The sequence below is a fragment of the Ictalurus furcatus genome, chromosome 25 (assembly GCF_023375685.1).
Source record: "Ictalurus furcatus strain D&B chromosome 25, Billie_1.0, whole genome shotgun sequence".
NCBI lineage: Eukaryota > Metazoa > Chordata > Actinopteri > Siluriformes > Ictaluridae > Ictalurus > Ictalurus furcatus.
In genome coordinates this window covers 19,127,613-19,147,362 of record NC_071279.1, presented here as the reverse complement: position 1 = coordinate 19,147,362, position 19,750 = coordinate 19,127,613, and the positions used below count along the sequence as shown (strand labels likewise).

General features: G+C 42.5%; 2 protein-coding genes across 2 annotated transcripts in view; one reads left to right on the top strand and one right to left on the bottom strand.

Annotated features, from left to right (window-relative positions):
• btbd7 (BTB (POZ) domain containing 7) overlaps positions 1-9,326 on the bottom strand; it is a 33,959-nt gene extending 24,633 nt beyond the window's left edge. Inside the window, exon 1 of the mRNA XM_053614933.1 lies at positions 8,882-9,326. The gene's annotated coding sequence lies outside the window, so the exon portion shown is untranslated. The remainder of the gene's footprint in view (positions 1-8,881) is intronic.
• A 3,626-nt stretch (positions 9,327-12,952) lies between these two features.
• On the top strand, positions 12,953-16,311 carry si:dkey-85n7.8 (COX8 domain-containing protein). The gene is made up of 2 exons (XM_053614940.1): positions 12,953-13,230; positions 15,969-16,311. The coding sequence occupies exons 1-2, from the start codon at positions 13,102-13,104 to the stop codon at positions 16,101-16,103; spliced, it is 264 nt and encodes an 87-aa protein (XP_053470915.1). The 5' UTR covers positions 12,953-13,101; the 3' UTR covers positions 16,104-16,311.
• Positions 16,312-19,750: the final 3,439 nt, after the last annotated feature.

The following is a 19,750-nucleotide window of genomic DNA, read 5'->3' as shown; positions in this document are numbered from 1 at the left end:
CTGGAGCAACTGGGGCTTCACCTACTGCTGGGGTAAATGGTACCACTTCAACTACTGGAGCAACTGGGGCTTCACCTACTGCTGGGGTAAATGGTACCACTTCAACTACTACGGCAAAAAAAACTTCCTCTACTGTTTGGGTAAATTGTACCTCCTCAACTACTACAGCATCTTCCTTTACTGCTGGGGTAACTGGTACCTCTTCAGCAATTTGAGCAACATGGGCTTCCCCTACTGTTGGGGTAACTGGTACCTCTTCAACTACTGGGGCAATAGCATCTTCCTTTACTGCCGGGGTAACTGGTACCTCTCGAGCAATTGGAGCAACTGGGGCTTCCACTACTACCGGGGTAACAGGTACCTCTTCAACAACTGGAGCAACCAGGGCTTCCTCAACTGCTGGGCTAACTGGTACCTCTTCAACAACCAGAACGACTGGGGCTTCCTCTACTGCCGGGGTAACTCGTACCTCTTCAACAATTGGAGCAACCGGGGCTTCCTCAACTTCCGGGGTAACCCGTACCTCTTCAACAACTGGGGCAACAGCAGTAGCTTTGACTACTGCTGCTTTCTGTAAATGCCCGTCATTAAAAGAATATTTAAATAACACTGGACTGAATTAAAACTCTGATCACACCGTTATCACGACTGAAATAAATAAACGCATCATGTTTCTGCGCTCCTGCATTCGGGTTCACGTCGTTATTCAGGATCTTGCTGCTATGAGGAAAAGCGAGAGCGTGAATGGGAGTGAAAGTTAAAAGTGTTTGGGGGAAAACACTTTACCAGACCACTGAGCACAAAGTGATGTGCACTGAACTGAAGTACCAGGCATAAAGAGCTCTGTGTTACGCCGTTATCCAGAGAAGAATGAGGATGCGGTGTGTGTGTGTGTGTGAGAGAGAGAGACTAATGAGTGTGAGGTTGTATGATCCGGTCAGCTCTACTCTCCACTCGAGTACAGGGCATCAGAGCCAGAGGGGGATATAAAAAACAAACACACACACACATAAGGCTTCACTTTTCAGGATCACGTTACAGCTTTACGTCCGACACTGGAGACTCCTTCCATGGATGTTAAATAAATGACAGAATGTCACCCAAAGTCTTTCTGCGTTTATATCAGGAGGATCGGACGTAGTCAAGTACTCGTGTTTTTCACGCACTGGGTATTCCACTTCGTCATAAGTTTCGAGTTAAATTACGTTCGTTGGCGGTTTTTAGCCTCATTAACTGGACCTCCATTGTGCTTGTTAATAAACTGAGGACTTCACCTCTGTATTACATAATCAAAAGGAATTTTGCGAATATAACTCCCCCCAAAAAAACGTCAGAGCCGGCAGACGTCCAGCTGGAGTGTCCTAGGCTTTCCCCCGCTGTGTCTGACATTTCGTCTGACATTTCATCAGAACCTTCTCCGACCTTGACACAACCCCGTCCTCAAAACACCAGATTCGGCAAACGTGCTCCCATGAACCATCTGATTACATCTGAAAGATCAGAGCAGCAAAAACAGCAGGATGTTTTCTCGAGTGTCTGGCCTTGTTTTCTTTTTTTTCTCTAAACAATAGATAGTAATCATAGTGTTCTGAACAGCGGAACACGGGGCTTGCTTATGCCGTTTTTAAAACAAATCCCGTTAGTTTCGTTTTTATTTCGCCCTACAGTCCCAATACACCAAGCAATACAGCAGTCTATACGTACATCACGCTGACGGTCCCGGGCTAATAAACACAACATGAGCCCGTGTCTGTGATGAGGATGAGAGCGCCAGTAATTAATATGGTTCGTTCAGATGGATGAGGGTTTTTATTAAAAACGGGGTCAGAGAGAACTGTAAAATATTTATATTAAATAAATATATACGTGTATATATATATATATATATATATATATATATATATATATGTATATATATATATATATATATATATATATATATATATCTTCTTTCATCACACCACCCTGTTGTTGATTATTTTCCTATACCAGCACCACACACAGCGTTTTATTCCTTACGCGTATTACACACGCACCAGTAAATCCGAATTTAATGTTATTAAGGCTTGGTTAAGATGCATGAACATAGCAAAGGAGGGGAAAAAAAAAACCCAGAAAAGTTTTTAGCGTGAACTTCATGACTGGTGTAAGAGCACAAGAACAAAAGCAGGAAGTCAGGATGGAGAAAGGAGGTCCAGAATATAATTAATACGCAGCTCTTTTTCTGCACCGTTCGATACGAAGACAGAAAGAATACATGCTGGAGTAACACAACGTACGATATTACTCGTGCCACTTTTTTCCCCCCTCAAAGGAGCATCGGATCCGTCGCCCGGACCGTTAGACCGTAAACGTCGAGCGGGACAACAGGGTCGACGTGTACGCAGGAGTGCTGCGTTTATTTTAATGATGTAAAACGTGGCAGGTTTCTCAGAGGGAAAATGTGATTAAAAAAAAAAAAAAGAAAAAAAAGAAGATCATTAAGTAACTCTCAGGATTGCTAAGCAACCAAGAAAAAGTTTGATTTTCCTCTTGCCCCCCTTTACAGTGAGACGATGTGGCACGATGAACAAGTTAGAAGTCATCCAGATCGTGAGGAAGAATTTATATTACATAAATATTACTTTAATAACACCACAAGCACCGTTAGATGAGAAGTCGTCCCATTTTTTAAATCAGATAGGAGACTGTAGAGCTGGGAGAAGTGACGAAAAGATCATGTCACGACACTTGACGTTTGGACAGATTACGATTCACGATGCGCATCACAGTATACTGTGTTAGCTAGAAAAATGTCTGCAGAACTGTAGTAAAATAAACAACAACAAAAAAAAACAACTTATAAAACACGTCACCATACCAACGATATCTCGGACGAGTGTATCACGTAATCCTGCTCACGATATTATATTGATTTATCGCCCAGCACTATGAGACCGTGCTCAACACGTACGACTGTGAACCTCTCTCTCTCTCTCGCTATGGATCACAGCGACACTAAGCCAATCATGAGAGTCTGTGAGGTCATGTAGGCGGAAGAGGGCGACTTTTGTTTACTAAAAACAAACAAATCTGCACTTTACTGTACATATACGCTGATTTCGAATTCAAACACGTACCTCGGTTAAAGTGCGAACACGCAAGTAGAACCCGATGTCCCCGCCGTGGTGCCTCTTGTCGTTAACCATCATAAAACACACATCAAACAGGAAGGAAGCGTATGGAATTTGACCTTGCAGTGACCTTGATTTAATCAGTCTCTAATCGGCAATGTTAATTCCATATAAATATCCTACAAACATTCAACCAATCGTCATGGAGATTCTCCACTTACGAGAATCTCAAAGTGACGCGCGGACACAAAATACCCCCACCACCTCCTGACCATGTAAGAGGAGGAAAACACGCAAATCATACCGACGTTTAATTTTATTTCAATCCTTCATTTCCACCGTATTTCTGATTTAATGTTTGTCTCGCCGCCTCCCCCCCGCCCCCCGGTGCCATTGAACAACCTTATAAGAGAAGAAGTGAAGTGAAGATGTCGTGTAATATCCAGGTGGAAAAGAGCAGGCGTTGCAGTGTGTGGAGTGAAACGGTGTGTATAAGACGGTACGTTTCAGGGTCACAAAGTCGTCACTGCCAAGAAAATCAAGGGTTTGGATGGAGGGGGAGCGGGGTGAGTTGTGGTGAGGAGTAAAATGAAAAAACACGTCTCATTTTCCCTTCGCAGTCACTTTTCTGTCTCTCGTGACGGCAGATCGAGGTCAGGAGAGTGTCGGGCAGGAAATGAAACAAACCTTCAAAAACACAAGAGAAAAAACGTAGAAATATCTAGAGTCTACATAAATATCTAATTGCTGTTAAGTGCTGAGTCACATACAGTACGAGTCGTTATGAGCCATCTAATTATTTTAAACTAATGAACTAAATGCCTTCTTCAGCAACACATACTCGGAGAGCTCCATGCGATGTTGTGGAGCAGCAAAGATGAATCTTATATGCTTTTTCTTGTTGTTTTGCAAGAATAAAGTTAGGAGTGGGCGTCTGCGAGGTTTCATTTAGCCCTTAAACACGATTAAACTAAAATTGGTGCAAATTAAGCAGATAAAACAAGCCCTGCTTTTCAGACACGATGCGGATTTTCTCTGCAGTTCTTTATAAAAACAGAAAGGGTGGGTCTGTTCTATCCGCGAAGATGAGACGGAGCCTTTTTGTTTCAGCACTTTATCTAAATATATCTAAACACAATCGATCACAGACACAAAGGAACTCGAGCATTGTTTGGATCAACAAACGAAAGATTTTCTCCATTTAACTGGGGGGGGTGCGACCCTGACCCGGATACATCCCAAACACTCATCACCCATATACATACCCATACACTCGTCACCACGGAGCATACACTCGTCACCACGCCCCATAAACATCACCACGGCCTATGCACTCGTCACCACGGCCTATGCACTCGTCACCATGCCCCATAAACATCACCACGGCCCATACACTCATCACCACGGCCTATACGCTCGTCACCATGCCCCATAAACATCACCACGGCCCATACACTCATCACCACGGCCTATACGCTCGTCACCATGCCCCATAAACATCACCACGGAACATACACTCATCGCCACGGCCTATACACTCGTCACCATGCCCAATAAACATCACCACGGCCTATACACTTGTCACCATGCCCCATAAACATCACCACGGCCTATACACTCGTCACCACGGCCTATACACTCATCACCATGCCCAATAAACATCACCACGGCCCATACACTCATCACCACGGCCCATACACTCGTCACCATGGCCTATACACTCGTCACCATGGCCCATACACTCGTCACCACGGCCTATACACTCATCACCATGCCCAATAAACATCACCACGGCCCATACACTCGTCACCACGGCCCATACACTCGTCACCACGGCCCATACACTCGTCACCACGGCCCATACACTCGTCACCACGGCCCATACACTCATCACCACGGCCCATACACTCATCACCACGGCCTATACACTCATCACCACGGCCTATACACTCATCACCATGCCCCATAAACATCACCACAATGTGATGAAGTTTTCTGGAAGGAGGAGTGTCCAGTGAGGGAGGTAAACCCGTAACTACCTTTAAAGTCAGAGGAGTTTACGCTGCGTTCTTTTCCTCTTCTTTCAGAGGTGATAAACAGCTGTTTACAGCTGCTATAACGTGAGCGAGAACAGGAACGAGTTAAATGTAGCTATAAATGGATAAAAAGCATGACACGGTAAACAGTAAGGATAAAGTACTGTGGTATAAGAGGAATAAGACACTTCAGGATGGGTCGCACTCAGGGTGGGTGAGATTATAATCGCAACTTAGAGAGTTCGTTTAACTGTAATTACGTCGTCATCCGCAATATAGTCTGGTCACCAGGCTCCACCCACTACCCAGCTCTCTCCCTATCACAGAACAGATACTATCAGGGAGGGTGAAGGCGATCACGTGATTCCTCTGAGACACATGAAACTAGCGAACCGCCCTCTTCCTCATACACGAGCTCACAGACACTCACGATTGGCTTGGGTCGCTGTGATTGACAGGAGAGAGAGAGAAAACCCCTCCCACTCTGAGAGCACTCTACTGGAGTAAATATATTTATATATAAAACAACACTTTAGAATTTTTACCCATTTCCAGTTACATTTAAATTAGTCCCTGTTCTCAGCTACAAACAGTCTCCAGTGAAGTTGGTGAAGTTTACTCGAACTCTCTGATCTGATCGGTCAGATGTGAGGTTTGCTACAACAGCGGCTCTGACAGCGGTGCAGGTTTATATTAATGCGCTCGTCCTAATACGTTAGCGTTTCTATAGCAACAGATCGTTCACAGGGACATGTACGGCAGATGCTCTGTGAATCGCTGAGGTTTTCTTCAAGTTAGGAGGTTATATTTAACATTCATGGAAGGAGTCTCCAGTGTCAGCACTTTTTGGACTTAAGGACATAAGGACAGAGGTCGGGGGGGAGAGAGAGAGAGAGAGAGAGGGGAAGAAAAAAGAGAAGAGAGAGGAGAGAGAGAGGAAAAAAGAGAAGAGAGAGGAGAGAGAGGAAAAAAGAGGAGAGAGAGAGGAGAGAGGAAAAAAGGAGAGAGGAAAAAAGAAGAGAGGAAAAAGAGGAGAGAGAGGACAAAAGAGGAGAGAGAGAGGAAAAAGAGAAGAGAGGAGAGATGAAAAAAGAAAAGGGAGGAGAGAGGATAAAAGAAAGAGGAAAAGAGAGAAGAGAGGAAAAAAGAGAGAGGAAAAAAGAGAGAGGAAAAAAGAGAGAGGAAAAGAGAGAGGAAAAGAGAGAGGAAAAAGAGAGGAAAAAAGAGAGGAAAAAAGAGAGGAAAAAAGAGAGAGGAAAAAAGAGAGAGGAAAAAAGAGAGAGGAAAAAAGAGAGGAAAAAAGAGGAAAAAAGAGAGAGGAAAAGAGAGAAGAGAGGAAAAAACAGGAAAAGAGAGGAGAGAGGAAAAAAGAAAGAGAGAGAGAGGAAAAGAGAGGAGAGAGACAGGAAAAGAGAAAGTGTTTATCGCTGCTATAACAAAGTGAGGATGTAACTATAAACGGATAAAAGTATGAGGTGTCGGTCTTTAATTAATAAAGAACTGTAATGATGGACTGCAGTGGTGTAAGAGGAATAAAACACATCAGGACATGCTGAGACTCTCTCCACCTCCACTGTGGGGGTGATCAGTTTCCTGTAACAGCACCACACACAGGGGATTATTCCTTACTTCTCACCTACCATCACACCTACCTTCACACCCCTACACCTACCATCACACCTAACCTCACACCACTACACCTACCTTCACACTTACCCTCACACCACTACACCTACCACCACACCATCATACCTACCCTCACACCTACCACCACACCATCACACCTACCACCACACCTACCCTCACACTACTACACCTACCTTCACACTTACCATCACACCACTACACCTACCCTCACACCTACCACCACACCTACCCTCACACCTACCACCATACCATCATACCTACCCTCACACCTACCACCACACCATCATACCTACCACCACACCTACCCTCACACTACTACACCTACCTTCACACCTACCACCACACCTACCCTCACACTACTACACCTACCTTCACACTTACCATCACACCACTACACCTACCCTCACACCTACCACCACACCTACCCTCACACCTACCACCATACCATCATACCTACCCTCACACCTACCACCACACCATCATACCTACCACCACACCTACCCTCACACTACTACACCTACCTTCACACTTACCATCACACCTACCCTCACACTACTACACCTACCTTCACACTTACCATCACACTTACCCTCACACTACTACACCTACCTTCACACCACTATACCTACCACCACACCTACCACCACACCATCATACCTACCCTCACACTACTACACCTACCTTCACACTTACCATCACACTTACCCTCACACTACTACACCTACCTTCACACCACTACATCTACCCTCACACCTACCATCACACCACCATACCTACCCTCATACATACCACCACACCATCAGACTTACCACCACACCATCACACCTACCATCACACTTACCCTCACAACACTAAACCTACCATCACACCACCATACCTACCCTCATACATACCACCACACCATCAGACTTACCACCACACCATCACACCTACCACCACACTTAACATATCTCTCCACACACATTCATCTCTAAATATACACAAACGTTTTATTTACTAACAGCACACACACACACGACACTGTCACACCGAATTTAGGACTAAATTAATCTGGATTAATGCTCCATGTATGTGTGAGTGGTCTCAGGATTATTACTACAATAAAATACACCATTAATGCAAAAAAAAAAAAAATTATTATTTTTAAATGACCCTTTGCTACCTACATACACAACACACCACAAATCACAGTGTTCTGCACTAGTACAAGTCCTGGGTTAGTACCCGTCCTGTGCTAGTACAAGTCCTGCGTTAGTACCCGTCCTGGGTTAGTACCCGTCCTGGGTAAGTACCCGTCCTAGGTTAGTACAAGTCCTGCGTTAGTACCTGTCCTGCACTAGCACAAGTCCTGGGTTAGTACCCGTCCTGCGCTAGTACAAGTCCTGCGTTAGTACCCGTCCTGCGTTAGTACCCGTCCTGCGTTAGTACGGGTCCTGCGTTAGTACGGGTCCTGGGTTAGTACCCGTCCTGCGTTAGTACCCGTCCTGCGTTAGTACAAGTCCTGGGTTAGTACGGGTCCTGCGTTAGTACAAGTCCTGGGTTAGTACCCGTCCTGTGTTAGTACAAGTCCTGGGTTAGTACGGGTCCTGCGTTAGTACAAGTCCTGGGTTAGTACCCGTCCTGCGTTAGTACAAGTCCTGGGTTAATACCCGTCCTGGGTTAGTACGGGTCCTGCGTTAGTACAAGTCCTGGGTTAGTACCCGTCCTGCGTTAGTACAAGTCCTGGGTTAGTACCCGTCCTGCGCTAGTACAAGTCCTGGGTTAGTACCCGTCCTGGGTTAGTACCCGTTTAACCCGAGTACTAACCATCTCGAGGTCTGAAAGTTAACCACAAATCTGCGGCTAATCCGAAATCAGCGAGGTGTTACTGTTTATACTGCTGTACTCGCTAAACTAACACTCCGCTAGCTAACCGGGGAAGTTACCCAGCACAGCTAGCAGTGAATAAACCTTTAACAGTTAACCATGTTAGCTAGCTAGCACGTCATAAACACCGTGTAACAAAACAAAACAAAACACAGTGAAAAGATCAGATGGAAATAACTAGCTTAGCACGACACACGAGCGCAGCATTAAGTTACTCACCTCAGTCAAGTTTCCGACCCAGAAACAGGGGAAAAAACAACAACCCTGACTGTTAAACTCCTTCTTTAATATTTTACTCGTGGATAACGAGGTAATTAATCCATGCTAGGTGCTAAAGGTGAACACGGAGCTACTTTCCATGCAGTAAGATAGCTTAGCTTAGACGATACGTCGTCACTAGCTCCAACACTCTAAACTAGCGCGTGAGCTAGCTAACTAAAGTGCTTAGTCCTGCCGCAAAACTTGTTTGTGTTTTTTTTTTTGGAAATGTTCGCGTTTGTAAACATCCTCATGACTTTGCGGTGTGTTTATTTAATCTTCTCGCCTCCATCCTGGGGAAGGTGTTTCATTAAATTCGGCTGGTAAAGCGGAGTGTAACTGTTTACAGCTACATGAGCTACACCGTTAGCCTAGCACCCCCCTCTCTCTATCTCCATGAGTGTGTCGCGCGCAGCTGACAGACTCAGAGCGCTGGAGCGCGCGCACGCTGCGGTCGCTGTATGCTGGAACAAATGAGTCAAAATTCAACATCAATAAATCACAATGGGTGTATGCTGCCTAAAAATCAACCGAGACAAAATTAACCACAAGCATTACAATACATGAGGTTTTTATTGAGGCGATTGTTTATTTTAGACTTTTAATGGATTCATTCGATTGTAAACTTTCTAAATAACTTTGTGTGTGTGTGTGTGTGTGTGTGTGTGTGTGTGTGTGTGTGTGTGTGTGTGTGTGTGTGTGTGTGGTGCTCGGGCCCCCACATGTGGTGATGAAGAGTAACACACATTGAAGCTGTTATGACTAGATCTGGGAGTCGATTCACGAATCGGAAACGAGTCAACTCTCTATTTAAACGTACAGCATATACATGTAACTAGTGTGTAAATGTGTGTAACATAGAATCTGGTGGAAGAGATATAGGAGACAGATATATAACATTAGTAGATGATACATCTTTTCACTGTTCAGGTAAAGGTTAGACATTTAGTTTGATTTGACTCGGATTCGAAAGCAGTGGCATAAGCCTGGAAGTACTTTATACTATTCTCATGGCGTGACAGATCGTGTGTTATTCGTGCTGCCAGTGACAGTAATGTGCACATGAAAAAGAGCTGGTTTATATTATGAGGATTACATCACTGTCTTGTGTTTCAGTGATCAAGAAAACGCGTAGTGTGGAATCGATTCTAGGAATCGGAATTGAAAAGGGAGTCGACTCTAAAGTTTCGGGAACCAATTAGTTCATCAGTTAATGTCAGTGAATTTAAGGGTTTTAATCATGGCTCTGCAGACGTTGGAGGGTTTTCCCCACGTTAGGAGTTTAGTAAGGTCTTGTTATTTGTTCAATAAAATGCTAACTTGTAAACAATTTACTAACTATGAATTAAACTTTATTCATGAACACATGTAGCATGTAATAATGCCTTAATTAACATATTCTAGATGGTTAATTGATTAAATTTATATGCAAGGCTCTGTGAGTGCCAAAATTTAGTAAAATGCAACTTATGCTAATTTATTTGGTCTCATTTATTTAAAATATATATATATATATATATATATATATATATATATATATATATATATATATATATATATATATATATAAAAGATGGTATATTAACATTAGCATTTAAACAAATGTCAATAAACAAGTCACGTTAAGTGATTTTTATTATCATTCCTCTATATAGATTGTATACATTTGGAACAAAATGTTGTTTTTTTATGTCCATGGTAAACAATGTCTAGATAACATTATTATGCATTAATGCTGAAGTTTATGGAATAAACGCAGTAATGTAGAGAAACTTTGCATACATGAATCCCAGATTAATGAATAATTCATTCCCACACTGTCATTACGTAAACATTTAACTACAACCATGCCATACTGTCATAGTGTATATTAAAGACAATGACAGTACAAAATATGAGCTTCAGAAAGCTTTGACCTTAAACTACAAATACGGAATATTTGAAATTATTTTATAAACATTTTATTTCATCCATAAATGTATTCCAAACCTTGCGTAAGTATTCAGAGTGAAGCATGGTGGTGGCGGTGTTACAGCGTTACCCTTGGCCTCTTGGTTACCGCTCTGACTAATCCCACCTAAATCTTTTCTAGTTTCAGGCTTTAACACTAAAATGTGAAACATTTCAACAGGAGGTGAATATATACAGTATGGAAGTCACTGTGCATCGCCTAGATGCTATGTTAATACATTTAACATGTTTGTTTTTTTAATGCGACTTCTGCAGTATTCATGCAGCGTGAAAAGTTAAACACTCAGAATTATTTTATTTTCGTATGGAAATACCATTCAGTGAAAGGACCGATGTTGTTAATGACACTTACATAAGCCGTTACACACACACACACACACACACGCACACACACACACACACACACACACCCTTAGGAGATCAGGAGATTATCAGCAGGTGAGAGTTTTGGGCTTTCTGGCACTATCGAGCACAGATCTGTTTGTCTAATGTTCTCAGTAATGAATTAACTAACACACACACACACACACACACACACACACACACACACATGTATAGCTGAGAGAAAGTACAGCTGTCTCTCCACCATGTTTTTTCCCCGGTCCTTTAATCTGGGCCATTAATCAGATCATTAGGACAGCATTGTGTATCCTGATGTTCCTGAACACACGCACAGGTGTTTCTCTGTTCAGTGTCACACAGCGTCCTGAAACCTGTCACGCAGCAGCTGCTCAGCCCACAAAGACACTTACACTCAGCTCCAGAAATATTGACACCCAAGGAGGTACTTCATCACTTTTCTCCATTGTGAGGGCACCCTAGAGGGCACTTTATCACATTTTTTCTACCATAGTGGAACCCTAGAGGGCGCTTCATCATGTTTTCTCCATTGGGAGGGCACGATAGTGGGCATTTTATTATCTTTTTCCACTGTAGAAGCACCCTAGAGGGCACTTTATCATGTTTTATCTACCATAGAAGCACTATAGAGGGCTTTTAATCACATTTTATTTACCATAGTGACACCCTAGAGGGCATTTTATCATGTTTTATTTACCATGAGGGCACTATAGAGGGCATTTAATCACAATTTATCTACCATAGTGACACCCTAGAGAGCACTTTATTATGTTATATTTACCATAGTGGCACCTTAGAGGGCACTTTATTATGTTTTATTTATCACAGTGGCACCCTAGAGGGCATTTTATCATGTTTTATCTACCATGGGGCACTTTAGAGTGCACTTTATCATGTTTTATCTACCATAGTGGCATCCTAGAGGGCACTTTATCATGAATTGTAAACCATATTGGCACTCTGAAGCGAACTTTATGACATATTACCTACCATAGCTGCACCTTAGAGGACACTTATTTGTGTTTTATCTACCATGGGGGACTCTAGAAGGCACTTTATCATTTTTTTTTTTTTTTTTTACATGAAGTCGCACCCTAGAGGGCACTTTATTGTGTTTTATCTACTTTAGGGGCACTCTAGAGGGCACTTTATTGTTTTATCTACTTTAGTGGCACTCTAGAGGGCACTTTATTGTTTTATCTACTTTAGGGGCACTCTAGAGGGCACTTTTGTGTTTTCTCTCCAAAGTATAACACAAAGTAAATGTTTTCGAATGAGAATTATGTTAAAAGGACGGTAATGTCTCCTGTACTTTGGGTGGAAGCTTGATACATTATCTTTTTTACACATTATTTTGAAGGGTGCTAATAATTCTGGAGTTAAGTATCAGCCAGAAGAAGGGATCCGCTGTGAAACTATTACATCATCGCCAGTGAAGGAGATTTGCTCATTTTGTTCCATGTAAGGTTAGCTGAAGTTCATGCACACCTCATATATCTTTTTGGAAAGATGACCATGCAGTCTGTGATTTAATCGAATCGAATCCTGACCCTGTGGCACGCAGCCGAGTTTAAATCCGTCAGTCTGTAAGAAGTGGAGAAGTTTCTGTGAGTGGAGACAGACTCCGCCCTCAGAGTGGGCCGGGTTTGGGTCACATTCTGTTCAATTTAACAGGACAACCTTGGTTAATCATCAGCACTGGAGAGGAGAGATCCAGGGGTTGCACACAGCAACTCTCTCTCTCTCTCTCTCTCTCTCTCTCTCTCTCTCATTGTTTTCTTTATCTCTCTCACCCCCCCCCCCCCCCTGCTCCTTTTCGCTCTCTCTCTCACTCTCTTTCTGCTCTCAACATGTTGGTGGCTCTGAGCAGAACCAGCAGAACCATGCAGCTCAGGAACCTCAGCCGGTCCAGGGTCGTCCTGCAGAATCGCAGCGGCAGCATCTACAGCAAGCCACCCAAGACCAAGATCGGACCCGGGGTGAGTGTTTAAACGAGTGCAGGTGGTCAAAATCGAACCTAAATTTCGTTTTGCTCTCAAAGTAACTAGAAAATTCCATTAAATCCAAACACAACGATAATAAAATAGTGCTTTTGCTTCTAATGATCATTTATCCAAAACTTTCACACTTCCATACTATGTAAAAAAAAAAAACCCTCATGAATTATTCATATAAATACTCGATTTGTTATACGTTTATTCCATCTCCAATGTCAGCCACTGGATTGTGTAATATTTTTAAGCTTTTAGGTTTTAAAAAACAAGCTTGCTGTATTTCCTAACCCGTTCCTGTAGATAACAGAATGATTCGTGTGAATATAGGCACCATTTGGTTGAATTTTCCTGTTTGCTGACATTAAATCCATCCTATTGAATGTTTTCCCAAAATGGCGGGCGAGTAGGATGAGCATCCGCATCGTTTCACACGTTTCTCATGTGAAATAAAACCCCATGTGGACAATTTCTCAATATCTCACGTAGGTTTGACTTTAAGTGACATTTCACCAGTAAACTACAGTACGTAAAAATATGCCTGTGTCCTACGTGTGATTCAAATAATCCCATGAAATTAGAATCTTTTAAATGGAAAATTAAATAATCCGCTGCTTAATTTCCATATTCTGACTTGTTTTCCAGAAGTTATTCAGTTTTTGTGGTTAAATTTAATCTGATGTGGATGTGGATCACTCTACCGGAATAAAAAAGGTTTAGTGGTTTGCTTATTTTTGTTTCTTATTTAACTGCCAGGAAGTGCTATAAGTGTAATGAAACATTAAAACATGACCCTTTTGCCTGGGGGGTACGGTATGGTCAATTTCTGCGGTTCCTCCGTTTTCACTTATTCGTATAACCTGCCTTTCAGTATAGTTATATGTGGAGCAGAATAAATTGAAAACGACCTCTAACAAAAAAAACATTAAATTAGCAAAACAAAACAAAGAACACACACTAAACGGTGCACGAATCACACGTTCAGTTTACATCAAATGCACCTGCTTGTTGCATTGCCTGACCTTGGACTAATCCCCAGGCCTGTGATTAGTTAACTCAAGTGCACTTGGATCAAACCGAGAAGGAAAAATTGTGATTGAGGGCCAGGGGATTGGGAGAAACATTCACTAATCAGTCTTTAAGTACTCTGAGAACTCAAATCCCACTGGCAAGCGTGTAACGTACTCGCGTCACTCAAATAACAGGAGAATAATCAACTCCCGTAAAGCTGCGTAGCGGCAGAGTCCGCTGTTAAAATACGCTGTACAGATATAACAGGAAATGCTTCCTTTTTTATTCTTGAACCCTTTAAACGTGAAGGAGCTGTCGATGTGCTCATATTTACATTCCTCACCCTGACAAACTCACATGCCGAGTAAGTGCTCTGTAAACCATTTACATGATTACAGTGTAGGGTATATACCTGGACCGTGATTGGACAGAAGGTGTTGATTAGATTTCTAGAACAGCAGCTCTGACAGTAGCGCAGCTCCGGATCACAGCTTTGTATTAATGCGCGCGTCCTAATGCGCCATCGTTTCTATAGTAACGGCGCATCCGTGGGGCGGACGCTCTAAACGAACGGGTTAAAAAAAAGCACGTCTGAGGTGAGGTCTGTTGGACTTTTATGGAAGGAGTCTCCAGTGTCAGAGCGGCGTAACAGTCGGAGGTTTGTCTTATTAACGTCCAGAGAGAACGGAATGAAGTGAGGCTGTTCGTAGCTGCTGTAATGGAAGTGAGAACAGGAACTGACTTGGATGTTCAGCAACATTAAATGTACTGTAACTGTAAATGGATAAAAAGTACGACGGGGTGTTTAGGGCATGAAAAAGTATCGTTGTTGGAAAAACGTTGGCTGCGGTATAAGAGGAAGAAAACACTGGGATGATGTGCTGTTGTCGAAAATATTCAAAAGTCACAGTAACTCCACTTCATCACGCCACGTCACGTCACGCCACGTCACGCCACGCCACGCCACGTCATGCCACGTCACGTCACGCCACGCCATGTCACGTCACACCACGCACGTCACGTCACGCCACGCCACGTCATGTCACACCACACCACGTCACGTCACTCCATGCCATGCCACGTCACGCCACGCCATGCCATGTCACACCACGCCATGCCACGTCACGTCACGTCACACCACGCCACGTCATGTCACGTCACGTCACGTCACACCACGCCATGCCATGCCACGCCACGTCATGTCACACCACGTCATGTCACTCCACGCCATGCCACGTCACACCACGCCATGCCACGTCACGCCACGCCATGCCATGTCACACCACGCCATGCCACGTCATGTCACGTCACACCACGCCACGTCATGTCACGTCACGTCACGTCACACCACGCCATGCCACGCCACATCATGTCACGTCACGTCACGCCACTGTTGATTATTTTCCTACAGCAGCACAACGTGGGGCGCTTTATTCTTTACAAAACAACAGTTCACTTTAATGAAATACTCCTTTATAAAAATGATAAAGGTTGACGAAATGCTGCTGAGGTTTTTAATCATTTTGTTTTCAACTCGCCTAATAAACATATTTCCTCGTTTTCACTCACACACAAACACAGCTCCACGATCACGATCATCACGTGATCAGTAAACTCCACATTATTACGATGATAAGTAGTGTATGATAACAAAACCTGAATGAAAGTGTAATCATGTGCGGGTTTTCGTTTTCACTGTCCGTGTGTTTCCACAGCAAACGTTCTTCATAATGTCCGTGTTCGCGATGGCTCTCCTTCTCCCGGCGGGATGGATCCTGCACCACCTCCCCGAATACCGACACCGCCCTCCCGCTCCACCCTCCGGACCAGAGCACCCCGCTGCACGCTAACACCAACCCCAGCTGCCTGTGAAGAACCATTCACCTCCCTGAGAGACAGCCAGCTGAAGACACGCTTGGAAGGAAGCTTGAATAGGAGAGGAAGACTGCATTAGCAGACTGCTAACGCCACTGCAGCGAAGGCTCACGTAGAACAGCTCTACGTTCCTCCCTGTAATAAACCCCTGCTCTTTAAAAATAAATCTCCTGCACGTGTGTACTGCAGTGTGTGTTTATTTACAGGATCCTATAGGAAGTGGGTAATCAGAGTGCTCATGAGGCTAGATCACACCTACGTAAACCCTTTCCACAAGACAGCTTTCATAAACCTACATAAACATTCATAAAAACCTACACTAACCAACGTCATGTGTCATAAGCTACGTCATGTTTCTGGAAAGTTTGACGGGACGCGAGTCGAGTGACAGAGTTTTGTTGACATAAGGTTTACGTTTATATCACATCATGCCTTACAGCTCAGTGTAGTTCTGGTATGTCACAGTGACATAATGACGACATCAAACGTCATAACCCGGCTATGGTCATGACGTTACCGCAATACATAGCGCTGTTATTAGAGTGCCAGGACACTTCCACAGGTTATAAACAGGATTATAGGTCAGAGAACACAGTAATTCAGCTATAACAGTGTCATAACTTAGCTCTGTTATTGCCCTGTCATGACATATCCATGGGTTATACGCAGAGATATGAAACTCTGATTGCTTAAATGTCAGAGAAACTACTCATAACTCAGCTATAACAGTGCCATGGGTTTGCTATGAGACATCATAAAACAGAAACACGTAGCTCTGTTATTAGAGTGTCAGGACACTTCCATAGGTTATATGCAGAAATATGAAACTCGACTTACTTAAAGCTCAAAGAAGTATACATATCTCGGCTATAGCAGTGTCATGACATTGCCATAAGACATCATGATGCTGTCATGAAGTTATCTTTTATTAGCGTGTCATGACTGTGACATGAGGTTATAAGTGCTTATATGAGACTTGCCGTAATGTGTGCATAAGATGTCATGGCACTCAGACAAGTTATAAACAGAAATATGAATCTTAAGGGAAAAAAATTATATATATAATTTATATATATATATATATATATATATATATATATATATATATGAATCAGCTATAACAGTGTTATGACACTGCCATAAAACATCATGACACTATAATACAAAAAAAGACTGAATCACATATCCTGTAATGAGAGTGACATGACATTGCTTCGAGTTATAAGTCAGAGAAAATATACATAGCTCACCTAGTATAATTACAGTGTAATGATTATAACCTGTTATAACCTTCACTATGTATTAGTGTTACAGCAGGTTTTCATGTCGGTGTTTCCACCAAGTGATGCGTTATAATGAACCTCACTGTCACTATGATGCATTATTACCATTATGCGAAAGCGCACTGAGCTTCAAAGTCAGTTGTCATAATGTTCTAACGGGTGACGTGTCATAAATCCCGGGTGGTATATCAGGGATTGTGATAGCTGGTGGTTGTTGGAATAAGTCTTTATTAATGTTTATATGTAGCTTTATATTAGTTCTCATGAAGTGATGATGTAGGTGTTATGCAGCCCTATGAACACTAGACGTGTTATTAAGAGTTCTTCAGCAGCCACAGAGATGATTTATGCAACACAGGATAAGAACATCTGCTAAATGCCTGAATTCAGGAGAAAATGAGCCGAGATGCTGATATGATGCGTGATAAGATCCATAACACTAACACTAACATCCATCAGGACATCTGCATGTTTATATCCTCAGTGGAGCAAAGGAAACGCTACAGAGTGAGAGCCTGAGAGGACCTAGGGTTAGGGTTAGGGTTAGGTAACGAGACAACGCCAGGCTTTAAAACAGTGTTATTAGCATGCCAATAAATGAATCGAGTGTAAGAATCACATGCGGGAAAAATGAATCGAGTGTGAGAATCACATGCGGGAAAAATGAATCAAGTGTATGAATCACATGCGGAAAAATAAATTGAGTGTATGAATCACGTGGAAATAAATGAATAATGTGTGAGAATCACGTGGAAATAAATGAATCGAGTGTATGAATCGCATGTGGAAATAAATTAGTTATGTAAGAATCACATGTGGAATTAAATGAATCATGCATGAATCACATGCAGAAATAAATGAATCGAGTATGAGAATCACATGCGGAAATAAATGAATCGAGTATAAGAATCACACGCGGAAATAAATGAATCAAGTGTAAGAATCACGTGCGGAAATAAATGAATCGAGTATGAGAATCACATGCGGAAATAAATGAATCGAGTATAAGAATCACATGCGGAAATAAATGAATCAAGTGTAAGAATCACGTGCAGAAATAAGTGAATCGAGTATAAGAATCACACGTGGAAATAAATGAATCGAGTATAAGAATCACGTGCGGAAATAAATGAATCAAGTGTCAAAATATCATCTCCGAAAATAAACAAATCATGTAAAAACCATCAGGTGAAAATACCTGTAGGCTATCACAAAGTATTTTTACTGATTAAACAGCCTTAATAGACGTCCTGTATCTCTTGATATTTCCCTGTTGGTTCGACAGCTTTGGAACATTATTGGGTACTAATTAAATGATCCGGTCGATTAGCGCTCCCATTTTCAAGGTCGACTGCTGATGCGGTCTGATTCTCAGCTGGAACAGCGTGTCCTCGGGTGTCCTCGGGTGTCCTCGTGTGTCCTCCCCTGTACAGGAGCTGTGCACTCAGAAGAGGAAGAGCTCTGGATATATTTCCAAGCTCTCATGAGTATAGACAGAGAGGATAATGATTTATTATGTTTCCCTCACACAGCACAGTCATTACGTCAAGTTCCCTCGTCTGCTTATCCGAAGATAGATCACGATTACGAGCATGATTCGTTTCTAAAAAAATAATCTCCCCCCAATCTGTGTATGGAGAGTTTTAGTGTTTAAAGCGGGACTGATTAACATAATATTGTCTCTAGTGCAAACATTTCTGATATTCCCACGGCTCGGGATGGAATGTTCTCTTCCTCCTGGTTCGGATTTGAGGATCCTGCTGCAAAACTGATAATTAGTTGGAGGAATGTGCAAATGCCTTAGGCAAAAATATATGAAAAAAAAGAGACCATAAACAGCGGTAATACATAAAAACAAACAATATAAATACTTTCCTTTAAAGCTAACTAACTCACAACTCTGCCGTGTTTGTTCTACATCTTGGAGAATCTTCTACATTTCTTAATAAAAGTGTACAAATGCAAATGAAAACCATAGTACTGTTGATTTCTGGATTCTGATTGGTCAGGAGATGTTGATTCATTTCAATAAAACAGCAGCTCTGACAGCAGTGCAGGTTTATACTCATGTGTGTTGTTGTCGTTTCTATAGTAACAGCTCATTCAGGGACTTGAATGCACTAATAATAAAAAGATTAAAACTATGTAATGTTGAAGGAAGGAGTCTCCAGTGTCAGAGAGTAAAGAGAGAGTGAGGAGACGGAAAGACTGTTTATAGCTGCTATATTAGAGTGTGTGAGAGCTGTTTAGTGTGTGTGAGAGCTGTTTTGGTAAATGGTAAATGGTGCACTTATATAACGCTTTTATCCAAAGTGCTTTACACTGTGTCTCATTCACAC

What these genes read in the sequence shown, in the direction of transcription:
- si:dkey-85n7.8 (XM_053614940.1), top strand. Translation starts at nt 13,102, where the DNA reads ATGTTGGTGGCTCTGAGCAGAACCAGCAGAACCATGCAGCTCAGGAAC. An exon ending in AGACCAAGATCGGACCCGGG is followed by an intron (nt 13,231 to 15,968) that starts GTGAGTGTTTAA and finishes GTGTTTCCACAG; the next exon opens with CAAACGTTCTTCATAATGTC.